At 36.0% G+C, this 14,048-nt stretch overlaps 1 protein-coding gene across 2 annotated transcripts in view; it reads left to right on the top strand.

The window, feature by feature from the left end:
* The window catches only part of GABRA2 (gamma-aminobutyric acid type A receptor subunit alpha2), a 61,467-nt gene that overhangs the window by 18,355 nt on the left and 29,064 nt on the right, over positions 1-14,048 (top strand). For both annotated transcript variants that reach the window (XM_027717742.2, XM_039384965.1), the window contains one exon: positions 6,299-6,366. In XM_027717742.2, coding sequence (XP_027573543.2) covers positions 6,299-6,366 — 68 coding nt within the window. The remainder of the gene's footprint in view (positions 1-6,298; positions 6,367-14,048) is intronic.

Here is a 14,048-nt window from a genome sequence, read left to right as displayed (position 1 = left end):
TATAATAAAGTTAAAACTGAATCTCAAATGTCACTTGTATCCAAGGCTCTTCATTCATAGGACCCTTTGGAAATGTGTTTAGTTTTGTCACCTGAAGCAGTAAGGTTTGGAAAGATCTCTTGGGAGCGAGAGAAGAAAAGGTAGTACAGATAATGTTTGTGTGTGATCTGCACTCTTCTTTTTGAGTGAGTTAAACCCCAAGTCTGTCATGTGCATGTGAATATTATCTTAGTAACTTGTACATGTTCTCTCAGCACAGTGAGAATGTTGTATTTTTTCATTTACTCTCTAGAAACAGTACTCTTACGGTTTGCACCAATGTCTTTTACATATAGGACAAATAAGAGTAAATACTGACTGTGGCAATATACCAGATTATTTGAGTTGCAGATGTGCCTACATATCACTCTGTGCACATTTTGTGGGTAATCTACACCTAAAAAAAGCTGTTATCTTTCCCAAGTCATATTTTCTGCTACAGAAGAAAAGGGTGTTGACAGTTTATCTAATTTTTTTTTCAAGGTCAATGTGTGTTTTTTTAATGGTCAAAAAGTCTTATTCATCTCTAGAGATACACCCACATTTAACTGAAGTTTTGTATCATAGTAAATTCCTGCTATTTTGTACCAGTTTTATTCATTTCAGAATAACAAATACTACTTTGCTGAAATAAAAGGGCGAGCTTATACACAAGCCAAGTATTCTTTCAGTCTAAATGACATAATGGTGTTTATGGTATTGCTTTACAGGACTGCCCAACTTCCTGAGTTCTGTGTAGGCCTTTGGAGGGTCTCTGATAGATTTTATATGAGGCTATTTAGTAGATGATACAGTGTCTGTTAATAGATATAAGCTCTTCAGAGGGAAATCAGTTAGGTTCTGTTAGCCTACTGGCTTTCAGATCCTGTATCTTTCTCCAGATATTTTCTCCAGAATATATTCCTGTTCTAGTCAACACCATGAGCAACTGAGTACACTGCATGATTCTGGTTTTATTTACAGCAAAGTGAATCAAGAGAGTAACTGTTAACAGTAACATTTACAGATATTACTAGGTCTTACTGATAAGCTTACTCTACACACAGTTGGTTAAAGATGGAGTTTTGAAAGAGAATTATGGCTCATATTATGAAATTGTCTTGCCGATAGAGTGAGACCATTGGAAGTGAAGTGCTGATGTCAAGGAGGGAAGTGAATTTGTTTCTTTTCACAGCTGGCTTCAATTTACAAATTGAAAATGTATTTATGTAAGGCATATGTGGGGAAACTGTTGTAATTTAACAGTGGATAATGAATGAAGATGCTGCGTAGTTGGATAAATAAAACTGTCACATAAACCGCCAAAACCAAGCATATAGAAATGGCAGAACACTATTTTGAAATATCTATGTTCCTGTGGATTTTGCTTCTCTTACGGCTTCAGGTTGCATGACCTCCTCTGACTCCCATTCCCTGCCAGCCAGTCGGCCAGCGTCTTCAGCTGTCAACAGACACACTAAGGAGCTTGTCAGATAAGGGCAACATGTTGAATTGGAACAGTGTTTGATGGATTAAGACCCTGGCTGTTTCACCTGTGCAATTTCTGACTTATATTACGAATGACATTTTCAAAGCCTTTGGGCAACATTGCCAAGCGTGCCCCTGGAGACTATATTACAATGTCAGAATAATGTCAATTCTAGTTAAATAATTTTTATAGAAAAATAATTAAAGTAACATCAAGCTTTTGACAGCATTTCCACAAAAACTCAGAAATCCTCAGATAAGGCTCCCATAGCACTGCAACTTGACCTCCTTTTTTTTTTTTTATGTAATTAAAGAACAGTATTTTATTTTCACTTCTCTCTTTTTTTTTTTTTTTTTTTTTTTTTACATGCTGTAGCAGCTCTTTATTTACAGCCTTACAGTGTTCTCATGGGTACTATTAATTCTACATCTAAAATAGTGTATGTCAGAAATTTTTTCGTACTATGCATTGGAACTGCACATGTTTTAAAAGCTCTGTCCCACCAAGAATACTTATGATGGCTTTAGATTGCATCAAAAAGATTGCCTTCTTTTTTAGCTGCCCAATCAATGTATTTACAGTTTTATTGACTGAAAATTCAAATTAGAAAAAAAATCCAACCCAATCTACTAACCTGTTTTCTTGTGAAAACAACCTTTATACATTAATCAATAACATAGCCAGCTTCATGCAAACAAACATCTGGAACCTTGCTGATGGTTCATTCTGAAGACTTTAAAATGATCACACTCCTTTCTTCTCTTCTTTTAAACATACATAGAATGAGCCTGTTTTATCCCAACTCTCTATGAAGAAAGCACTGTAGATTATTTTGGTGAGAGGAGGAATGAGCAATACACAGATCATTCTCAAATATGAAAAATAGTCAGAAAATTAAAATGATCCTGCCTCAGAGTTCTCCAGGAAAGGGAGAGCTCTCAGGTATGCCCAATCCTGTATGTCTAGCTATCTCACATAACAGATACTGGATCTCTCTGCACCACGTCAGAGATTCAGGCAGCTGAGAAGGGACATTTGAATGAAAGTGGATAAGTTTTAAAAACTGCCTGACAGGCAGCAGGCCAAAGGAACTCATTCAAAATTGTAGTGCTGCTGTGGAATTTTCCAGTTTTGACATATTGGTACATGCTGAGGAGGGACCTTTTCATCTGACTTTTCTGATCATCTCCATTACTCAACCTGTGTTGATCTAGACTTCAGCCACTGCAAATTCTCTGTCAAACAGCCTGCTTCAGCTGAGCCAGCTCTTCTACCGAGGAACAAGTCAGCAGGACTTCAGATCATCATAAAGGGTATCCCCACAGCAGGAGAGCTGGCATAAAGGAATAGACAGTGGCACTGATATCAACTCTAGCTGAGCTCTGAACCACTTTTCTAATTTTTGACAAGTAAATGATGTTGACATTTTCCAGTGTGGATACTTAGTGTTGGACAGCTGTAGCTAGATTTGGTAAATACCTGTACTTCACATTACTTACACTTAATTTAATCCTTCTGCCTCAGCTTTCCAAGTATGGAAAATTAAAGATAATAAAATTATTATCTTCAGAGAGGAGTTATTGTAATTAATGTTTTTAAAATCCTAAATGTAATTAAAGTACCCAGTAAACCTTCCAGCTAAGGATAGATAAGGATGTATAAATCTTCTGCAATTTGGTATATTTATTGCCTTTCCTTACTTTCTGATTTATTTTTTTTTGTCAGTAATGATATCATGTCAGTTCAAGTAAGGAAAGGGAATCACAAGAAACAAGTGCTTGAGAAGCATGTGAAATATGATCTTAATAGTTACTGCTTTTATTACATCCAAAGGATATGCTTTTCTTCCTCTCTTTGTATTAACTTCTGCAGTCTGAGAAGTTGACCTGATCTAAGTCAGGTAAGGCTTCTCTTTTAACATTTTCTTCTTTTGGGTACTTTCCTCTTTTCTTTTTTTCCTGCCTTCCATTGTTGTGTTTTCTTATTTTTCCTTTTCCCTCAATCTTCTCATATGTAGTAACTTTTCAGCTTCTCTTGACCCTTTCTTGCTCTGTTTCAAGACCCTCTACCTACTCCATTTTCTTCCATGGTGTGAGGAGAAGCGTCCTGGTGGGGTGCCTGCTGTCAGGGTTAGCCCTCACCTCAGGAGAGAGAAACTGAGTTGAAACTCACTGCTGTCACCATTACCTGCATTTATGGTGATTAAGACAGTTTTGGCAAAAAAGAGAAGTAGAGGTACACAATTGATATTCATCCATTCCCATTCTTGAGGTTATCAGGGATGACTTTGCGCCAGGAGTTTTTACACACATTGAAGTCCTTATCTTAATCATGATAACCTGAAATGAAGATATTGCAGCTGAGGGTCTATAGATAGCAAGCTCCTGCTTCTCCCATTCACCTCCTCTCCGCTCCTCAAGTCTTGATTTTTCATTTCAAGGATCTGAAATGATTTGAAGTGAGTAACACACTCCAACAGGAGGAAACTGTTGTAATAGCATTAAATGATAAGTTGTAGTCAATATGTTTGTTCTCCTCTGTCTTCTCTGCTCATTTCTGGTGGAAGGATAGATCCAGAAGTGTGTGAGAAATAATATTATAGAATTTGTTTGGTTTTTTTTGAATTTAAAACTTGGAATGCAAGGCAAGCTTGAAGATGTCATGTCCTGTAGTTTATTATATGCAAATTTTAAAATCATTCCCATATGTCAAATAATAAATAGATGCAAACAAAGGATAGCAGTAGAATAAGGTTACAAGAGGACCATGCTTCCAATTATTTGGGGGGTCGGGGGTGTGCAGTAACTTTGTTGCCTATAGTAGGGTTCCTTCAAATTATACCAGTATAACTGGAATTAGTCTTGGTGCTCTGCTGTTGGGATACTTGATTGTCAGCTGTATTTTTCTAACACCAGTTTTTTTCATGGAATTGTAATTACGATTTTGTATTGTCATCACAGTACAGTCCAAATTTCACAGTTGGTCCCTGCAGCACCATTTTACCTCCTGAAGAGTAACTCTCTTGTCGCTCTTCCGTTTCATTCCTGCCTGTGCCAGGTAACCATTTGGAGATAATAATCTTTTTTTCTGAACAGTCTCCCATTGACAACATGAAGTCACTAGTCCTCTGAACTGTACCTGTGGTTTCTGTTTCTTCGGCCAGACCCCTACTTTATCCTTGTGGAATATCAAGAACAGTGCAGACTCAGCACCTTTTGTTGTCCACTGCCATAAAATTAATTTGTAAGATGTTTGGAATAGAAATCAACTCAGCTTGTGTAAGGATGCTTCATAAGGTATTACTGAAGTCTCTATCACACAAATAAACATATCTCAGGACATGCAGAGAATTGTGCTTTTGAACTTTCAGAGTGACACATAGTAAAAGTCAGCCTTTATTTATTTCCTTAAAAAGCAGAGATGATACTGGAAAAAAGACTCTTTTTTGTAGGAACGTCTTTACAAAGTCCTGAATTCTAGTGTTTGGTTGAAGAAGGAAGTTTCCTTATAGATGACAATGCAGGAATGTTCCTTGCTCATGCTCCAGAAGTTTTCTGAAAGCACTATATCTTTGCTTCTCCCTTTGAATATGCACTGCTCCCCATGCAGCTGCTCATGGAACAGTCTTGGCCTTTTCCCTGGTGGCTGGTAAAGCATCTGCTGTCATGGATGAGCACCACTGGTTTCTCCCAGTAAAGGGCAGGGATTATACTGTTGACCTCATGTAATTTTAAAAGTAAAATTTGTCTATACCATTTATTTGTCAAAAGGTAGCTTTTAGGAAAACAGAAAATATTAACTATTCATATTAAATGATGATTAAATGTGGAAATCATAATCTAACAGCAGGATCACTTGTATAACAGGCAGTTGTATTATTTTTAGGAACAGGAAATTCTGTGATGAGTCAAATTGCACTTCGTTGTATTCAAATTTTTCTTTTCCAGTCAGTAGCTGGCTTTAAGGCAGAGAATTCCTTGTGTTGACTGTCTTGAATGCAGACAGTAGTTGGCAACTGCTGTAAGAAATTTTCTGCAAGTGTGTGCTAACCCTCTTAGTGAATATCATTCTATTTTGAGCCTAATTGAAGACTCAAAATAGAAAACTCAGCAATTATTTTTCCCTGCTGTACAATATCTAATAGTCTGATTTCATGGCTGTCTGACTACAATGATTAGGAAGAACATTTTCTTATAGTATTTACAGTACCATAACAGTGTTTCAGGAGCATCGTGTATCAAGGGAAGGAACTATTATGTCAGAATATGTGCCACTTAAAAACACACCCAATGAAAAAGTAGGATGCTGCTATGTGTTATATTTGGTGTTGTCAATAATTGCTTTGTAAGCTTTTTCTTGTCTTTGGCTTTGAAAAAGCTATTAAGGATGAAGAAAGCAGCCTTCAGCTAGAAAAGCTTTAATAGGAGTGATCTGCAACAACAGAGATAACACCTCTGCGACAAAGGCATTTTGTGTTTAGAACTGTACTTCCATGTTAAGTCCAAGATGGTGTGGTTGTTTTTGCTGGTAGAGAAATGGGAAATATGTGTATAGTTGCTGATCATTGTATAGTTTTTTACCTGCAACAAACTACTACCTAGGACAAACTCTTGTCTGATAACCTCTGTGTTAAGTGGGGCAGAGACCCCCAGTTTTTATACCAGAATATTGATTAGGAGTAGTAAACAAGAACAGAAATCTCTTCAAAATGTCCCATAATCTTGCATAGAAAGTTAGAAGAAATACTATCAATTTAAAATGTTTGCTTGTTTTTTTTTCTTTTTATATCAGATAGTATTACTGAAGTCTTCACTAACATCTATGTGACCAGTTTTGGACCTGTTTCAGATACTGATATGGTGAGTTGCTGAATCTTTTGCATATACAGATAAATGGTGTAAGATACATACTACTAAGTGCCTTTAAGCTTGTATTCTGCTTTGACTTACTGTGAAAAAATTTGGAACTATTTAATTGAAATCAGAAAGCACCAAATCCCATTTAGTTCTGAAGCTGGCAAATGGTTTATAGATGTTACATGACAAGTATGCTTGTATTAGCAGTTTAATTTGGACCAGTGAATCTTCTGATTGCCCCTGCTGACTGTACTTTGGTTTCTGTTCTGAAACAGTCTTGAGATGAGTGAACTGAATTCCTCTTGGATGAAAAACTGGAGTGAAAGGTGCACTGTAGGAGCACCCCTAATATTGGCAATAGACTGAGGGACCTGATGGAAGTCTAAACTAAACTTCTTGAAAGATATAGATTAGAAGTTGGGTTATCTGCATGATTGTGGTATTCTACAGATCTATCCACTGTTTAGTAACCATTTAAGGAAATCAGTGACATTAAAAAAAAAAAAGAGAAACTCTCAGAATATTGCTCTGGATTACAGTTTTTCATGAAAACATTAATGGTAAAAACCTCTGAGGCAAAGAATTCTTTGTAGGCTTATGGCAAATCATAGAGAGATTAGGGAGAACATCTCACACTGAGAAGAAGGATCTGTTTTCTCTAAAAGGGAAGGGAAGGACAAACTGAAACTTACTTTAACTGCCTATTATGCCCCGATCTGCTCAGCAGGTTTAGGAGAAGGTTGGTTCACTCTAGGCAGTGTGTGGGAGAAATAACAAAATTCTCAGAAGGTTCAGTAACAAAGTTTTACTTGCAAATTTAAGAACATTAAGGTAGAATAACACAAATATTTGAATACTTGGCAAATTCTAAAACAACATCCAGACAAAGTAAGGCACTTCACAAACTTTAGCTTAGCAAACTTAAACTTAGCCAACTTTAACTTATCCAGATGCAACAAGGCACTTACTAAGGCATTGACTGGAATATTTTAGTCTGGCTTAGAATATATTTTGAGAGGAAGAAATTAGGAGAAGAAAGAGAGAAAGATAGGAGAAGAAAGAGAGAAAGAAAGAGAAATAAAGGATAAGCGTAGAAAGATATTACCACCCATGGATCCAGTGATGAGACTTCATAGGTGCAATTTTGATGTCTGGTGGTTGAAGTGATGGTCGCAATCTTGATCCATCGGGGGCAGAGGAAACCCCAGAAACATGAGATCCAATGGGTTAATATACGCTCAGGTTTAGGTGGAGTGCTCGGGTACCTCCCCCGGGGTGGGGAGTTTTAGGCTGTCTGTTGCAACATTGTGGATCTTTTGCAACAATGCAGACCTGTTGCAACACTGTGGGTCATGCACAGTCCTCTGGTGGAAGGCCACAGAAATGAGTCTGGGGGCACTTTGGTTATTTATGACACCTTCTAAGACATCACAGTTGCCTCTCACATCAGTGTAGTTGAGCCAGTCATGCCCCATCGGAAGGGATCAGTACCTTCACGCCTACATGTGAATGTCCCAATAACTCACCTGGGGGATATTTTTACAAGTGAGCCAGTTATACCCCATCAGAAGGGATGAATAATGTGAACATCCGGATACCTTCCCAGGGGATGGGCAGTCGTACAACTGAGACAGTTGTGTAAAGGAGGAAATTGGCATGATAAAAAGCTGTCCCACTTCTCAGGATGAGCTTCTTATCAGCCTCTTCCCTTACCTGACTCAAAACCCAGCTTCCTGCTAAACAAAGCTTTATTTGTCATGGGCATCTTCCAGTGCTTACACCCTCTGTACCTTGGCTATTACCTTGCTCATCATCAGCAAGGCACCCATTGCTTTTGCAAATGGCTGATTAAGCCTTTACCATTAACATTTCAGTCTCTCACACTATTCTTCCCATTCCTGCAAGAAATTATTTTTGAAGTGTTTTGAACATTCATTATTATATATGACATATAAAATACTACCTAGGTGTATCTGTAGGAATTAAAAATGATTTTTTTTTTTTAAATCAGGCAATATTTCTTTTTCTATGGAAAACTTTTAGATTATGCATCATACAAAATAGGGAACATCTTGATGTTATGAACTAGTTTTCAGTGAAACTAAATTATTTATAGTACACTGTACATTTAAAAAGTTATTTGCTCACTGACTAACAGGTAATCATAGCTCTAGAGTATATACTTTGTGGGTTTTTGTGTTTGTTTTTTGTATGATAGTTTCAGTTTTCAACCTCTGTTTTGATAGTGATGAATACATTACTGAAGCTTCACAATAAAGACCATTTAATAGGAGAAATAGACATTTATTTTCTTTTTGTTACTGTATAAGTTGCTGATTCTCTCATGGTGTTTTTTCCTAATGATTTTAAATTTCTGAAATTGCTCTTATTTTATTACTAATTAAAAAAAAACAACCAAAACAACCAGGTATCCACAGCTATATACAAAGATGATATGAACATCTTGACCTCATTGGTCTAATATCTCAGGCCTTCACGGTGTTTACACTTACAGTAGTCCTGTATAATGGGGAGATGATATTAACCCACTTTTAAAGATTTGGTACTGAGGCACAAGGATACTTACCCAAGGCTGTGCAAGTCATCTGTACTCAAATGGAAATTTAATGAAAACCTTCCTGAGCTTATTCCCTAACTCTCCAAACATTTTTGACATCAGTGGGTAAATGTGTGGAGAGCTCTGGGTGTCCATTTGCATAGACATATATAACAGTGCAATAAGGGATCAGGTTGTTTGATGCTACAGATCTATTCAGAGATGTTAATCAAAGCAGAGTGCAGTGCATCAGAACAGCAGCTGTTACTGTAATGGGTAGGTTTATTTGCAGATAAAAGTAAGAGCAGTTTAATTCTTATTACTACAAGCTTCAGGGTTAATTTAGCTTGTTCTGTTGATAATTATAAAATTATTTTGAAACATGTGAGCAGTCAATCAGAAAATTTCAACATGTGAGTTTTGAAATAATAGCTTCCAAACTATCACATATTCTGTCGAACATGAAGGTGACATTAGAGTTTTAACCATGAATACTCTTTCATTTAGGAACTGTATGACAGAACTGATAATGTAAAATGTTATGCAGAGTATTCATTGATATTTTCTTCTGTAAATATGGGAAACTAATTTTTAAAATTTCCTCTTTAAAAGGCTTCATTTGAAAAATAGGTTTGACTATTGCCTGTGTCCTGAATTTTCAGAGGATCCCAAAATTAACCTCAGATCTTTTCAGGAAGGTTGGGTCACAGCCCCTGAGGTCCTCTGCTGTCACAATGTGAATGGTGAGGCCTTCAGTCATATCAGATTTTTAGGTTGAACACTGCTGCTGCCCAAAACTCTCATGGATATCACTGCCCCTAGGATTCCTTTCCCTGGGATTTCTCATAGCAATGAAAGGCATCAGATGTGTGACTGTACCCCTTTGCATGATCTATTTTCCAGTTTGGGTTTTTTTCCCCTTGGTTAGCACCTTGTGAAGAATAATGGTGATTAGAAGAAAAGCCTTTTGAAAACAGGAAGGGGACTCTCTGCTGTGAGAGGTGGCTAATACGTGCTTTACAGTTTGGAAGAAGGAGGTGGCACAAAGACAGTGATGGGTGGATTGGAGCTAAGGACAGTTCTCACATAGTAGTGTTGATTCATGGAGTTCATAAAATGTCATTCCAACCTTTGTTGGTTTTGAATTGGTAGCAGTTTGTGAGGTTTCTGTTTTTCTCGCTAAGTCTATCAGTTCCCATTAATGATAATATAGTATTGTGTACAATCTGTGACTCCATATGATTTCTAGAATGTAGGTTCTTATTCATATTCTCTGTATTTTTCCAGTATCACAATTTTGCAAAAAAATAATTAAGTCCAGGGGAATTTGATCTTTGATTTTAAGTCAACTGAAGTTGCCACTGATAAATCCAGGAGGTAGAAGCTGAGGCTGAGGTTCTTCTCCAAATGTGTTGTCAAAAACATTTGGTCCTTACCGTGGATTAACATCTTCACTAAGTTAAAAAGATGTTACTCTCTGTTCTGACCAAAATAGTCAGCTACCAAATTTGTTCACTCTTGACCAGGAGTCTGTTGCAAACTGTGTTTTAAATGAATGGCTGTGACTAAAAATTTGGGTATCTATATCAGTTGTGTCAAAGAAAAGCTATTGTATGTCAAACACTCTGTTTAATGCCAAATATACAATGCCAATATACAAGAAATTTCAACTTTGTTTTGTAAACTAGTGAGAATCAAGGAAAGTAAAGCAAAACATGGGATTAAACAGATTTTACTTCCACTCTTCTGTCTTTTTGAGCTGTTATTTCTCACAAATGTTTAAGTTCAGTATTATGATGCTATGCCTTATAGGCTTTCAACCTTATCAGTGATACAAATTTATTTTGACATTAGCCTGAGAGAAGAAAAGCTGCATTATTTAGAAAAACAAACAAATGAAAAATTGAACAGAACCACTGAAAAACAAAGCATCTCTGAATTTTCTAGAATTATAAGGCTAAATTATGATTAAAGAAGCTAATTAAAACATTTATAATAAAATTAAAATATTTAATATTTGAAAATTCAGAGGTAAAGGATAATTTTCATTTGATTATAATTTGTAGGATAAAAAAAGGATATAGTTTAATTTAAACATTGAACCTGATTATTTATTTGTTTAAAAAAAATTCATTATAAATCTATCTGCTGCTTACTCAGATTTCAGCACTGAAAGCAAGGTACTTTTACTTCTTTTTTTTCACACTTGCTTTCTTTCCAGGCTCTCTCAACACTTTGGCTTCTAAAATTTCCCACATAGCCATAGACATAGTAAGTACTCATGTCCATAATAGAAAAAAAATGATGTATATAATAAACGAGAAACTGATTTACTCCTCAAGCAGTAGTTATTGCATGTAAGATTATATAAGTACTGAAATCCACTATGAGTAAAGCTTTGCCAAGATTTAGCCAGATTTTGCCTCAGAGGAGTCTTTCTGATTGATACTGGGAACAGTCTTTCCTGCTTTCATACAACACACAGTTAGTAGGTGGCAGGACTAGAATCCATTTAGCTTGAATATTAATACTAACAAGCTTTCTGAAACTTTTGCATTTCAACTTTCAACCTTACATTTTCACTGTTGTTGGGGAGTTTTGCTCATTGTGATTAAATTTTTTGTCACTATTTGTTTGTAAATAATAATATTTCCTAGTTTCTTGATGAGAGCCCTCCAGTTTTTTACTTTAGAGTCAAGGAACAGGAACGTTTCTCTGTAGAGATGATCATGCACAGCACACACACTTCTGTCTTGTCAGTTTTCAATTGAAATGTCAATAAACATTTCTGATTCTTCAAATACAGCCAAAACAGAAATTTTCAATGAAGGCTGAAAGTCAAATCCAGAAGTGACCAGAAGGATTGTTACATTATTTCTCACTACAACTGAGCATGGTTCTTTAGAGAAAGTGACTGAACTGGGAACCCTGTTTTTGTTTTTTTCTGTCTATTTTTCAGATTTCCTCATTCTAGTTTGTATTTCAGATTTTGGGGTTTTTCTATGAAACTTATTTTTAGCTGTTTCAGAGTCTATTAGCTAGAATTCCTTAACTGGAGAGAAGCTTTACAGGGGTGGTATGATATGTAAGTCTGGGTGGAATAAGGGAATGCACCAAGATGATTTTTTTTTTACAAAGATTTCTTTGTAATTACTTTAACGTAGCTATTATTTTAACTCAGTAACAGAGGACTAAAAGTAAAAGAAATTATAGATACACTTGGCTTTTTTGGATATTGAGGAGCATCTAGGTTGTGGTTTTATAACTGATATGTTTCTGAAAAGTCAATAAATTTGTTGCTTTATTACCTTTTTTATTGGCTCAGATCATTGCCTTTGCAAGTTAAATCCATGGGCTGAAATTTTGATGAGAATATCTCATAAACTCTTGCAGAGTTTCTGTCCTTTTATTCTGTTGGGAAGGCTTGTTCCTCTGTGCAACATCCTGCCATGTGGATTGATATTGGAGATTGATTTGTCAGAGGCTGTGTCCAAGCCCTTCACCGACATTAGCTCTCTGTGTACCCCTTGTTTGAATTCCTGTTCCTGGCACCAGCAATCAACTGTGTTTCAGGATTGCTCTTTCTCCATGTCTGAATAAAAAAGGATAATGAGAAGTGTTTGTGTTTTCAGTCACAGCAGTGTGCATAATGTCCTGTAATCTCTTTTCTAAGTGATCCCTACTCATATCTTTCACATGCCTCTCTTGCCCTCTTCAGAACTTCTTTTAGGCTCAGAGTTCATTTTACATCAGGTCTGTAGAAAGAAAGAGAGAGAAAATTATTCAGAGAAGGTCCTTTTCATAAATGAATATGAATAGAAAGACATTCTCTTCCCTAGACACTATCATTCAAACTGGTTAAACACATTTTTTCCAGACTTTTTTTTTAATACTCCATGTTTAGATTCAACGCTTAGACAAAAATGACTGAAGTTGGCAGATGAAGCAGAAATAAATAGCTTGAAATGAGTTCTTCAAATACAGGAAAATCATACTACAATTCCCTAGAAATATTCCACATATTCTTGGTAGTATTAAAGGTCATATATATCTGGAAGACATTACTTACGTATTTAAAAATGAATATATGTTCCTTTGAAATGCAGTGTTGGGATAGCGTTTCAGTTTTTAACGGGGCTGTTAAGGGTTTTGATAAAAAATAACCAACATTGCAGTTTCAAACCACAGCCCTCCTTCATCAGAATATTTTCAAGGATTCTATTCACCAATGTGAATTCACCCCGGAAAGACCCGAAAGGAATTTTTGGCCATTTGCTATTTCTTTCTATTTTCTGTGTTGTGCACACATCAGAAGGTAAGTTTTGAAGAAGAGCAAAAGGACTCAGCTCATTTATCTGTGCAGTGAGATTTGATGTTCAATATACCAATAGAGAAGTATTTGTACAGAGCCTGAGTAATCAGTGCTCATGATTGGAGCGTTGAGGCGGTTTGGAGGAGAACTATTTCAGTCCTGATGTTGTTAGACAGTTATTTGTTTTTAGAGAAGAGATAAGTAGAAAGTAAGATGGATTGTTTGTCCAGTCTGGTAGACAGGCCCAAGTAAAGCCAAACCATACAATGATGAACTAGGTTATGCAGATTGTTGTAGTGAGTTAGCCCTTGTGTATGTCATCTGCACCATGCATAGATCTGTCCCACAGAGAATGAAATGACCAAAACGACGAACTAATGATTTGATCCTCCCACTGTAAAGCTAATTTCAGTATTCATTCAAAATGTTTAGTATGGAAGTTTAATAAATTGATTTGCATCACAAACTTGCACTCATCAAACCCACAAATATCAGGTTATAACAAGAGTGCATATACTGTGTAGATTAGTTTTCTTTGCATAATTGCATTTTTTTGAGTCTAAAACTCCTTGATTTCTGGAAAGTTGTTTTTTTGCCTAGATGCATACCGATCATGTTAGTATTCAACAGTAGCAGACACATACTAATATTGTTAATGTTTTTAAGCTAAACTGAAAGAAAAATTACACATTTCTTTAAAATAGATATGATAACAAGAATTTACTTTTTAAGAACTAAAATTATGAAATTATACTAATGTCCAACTAAATATTAATATGAAGACCCTATATTAGCTAGGTGAGATTTAGGCCCATG

Source organism: Pipra filicauda, unplaced genomic scaffold (assembly GCF_003945595.2).
Source record: "Pipra filicauda isolate LSUMZ 115617 unplaced genomic scaffold, ASM394559v2 scaffold116_size3395265_pilon, whole genome shotgun sequence".
NCBI classification, from domain to species: domain Eukaryota; kingdom Metazoa; phylum Chordata; class Aves; order Passeriformes; family Pipridae; genus Pipra; species Pipra filicauda.
The sequence above is the reverse complement of the archived record's forward strand: the minus strand, read 5'-3'. Positions and strand labels throughout refer to the sequence as shown.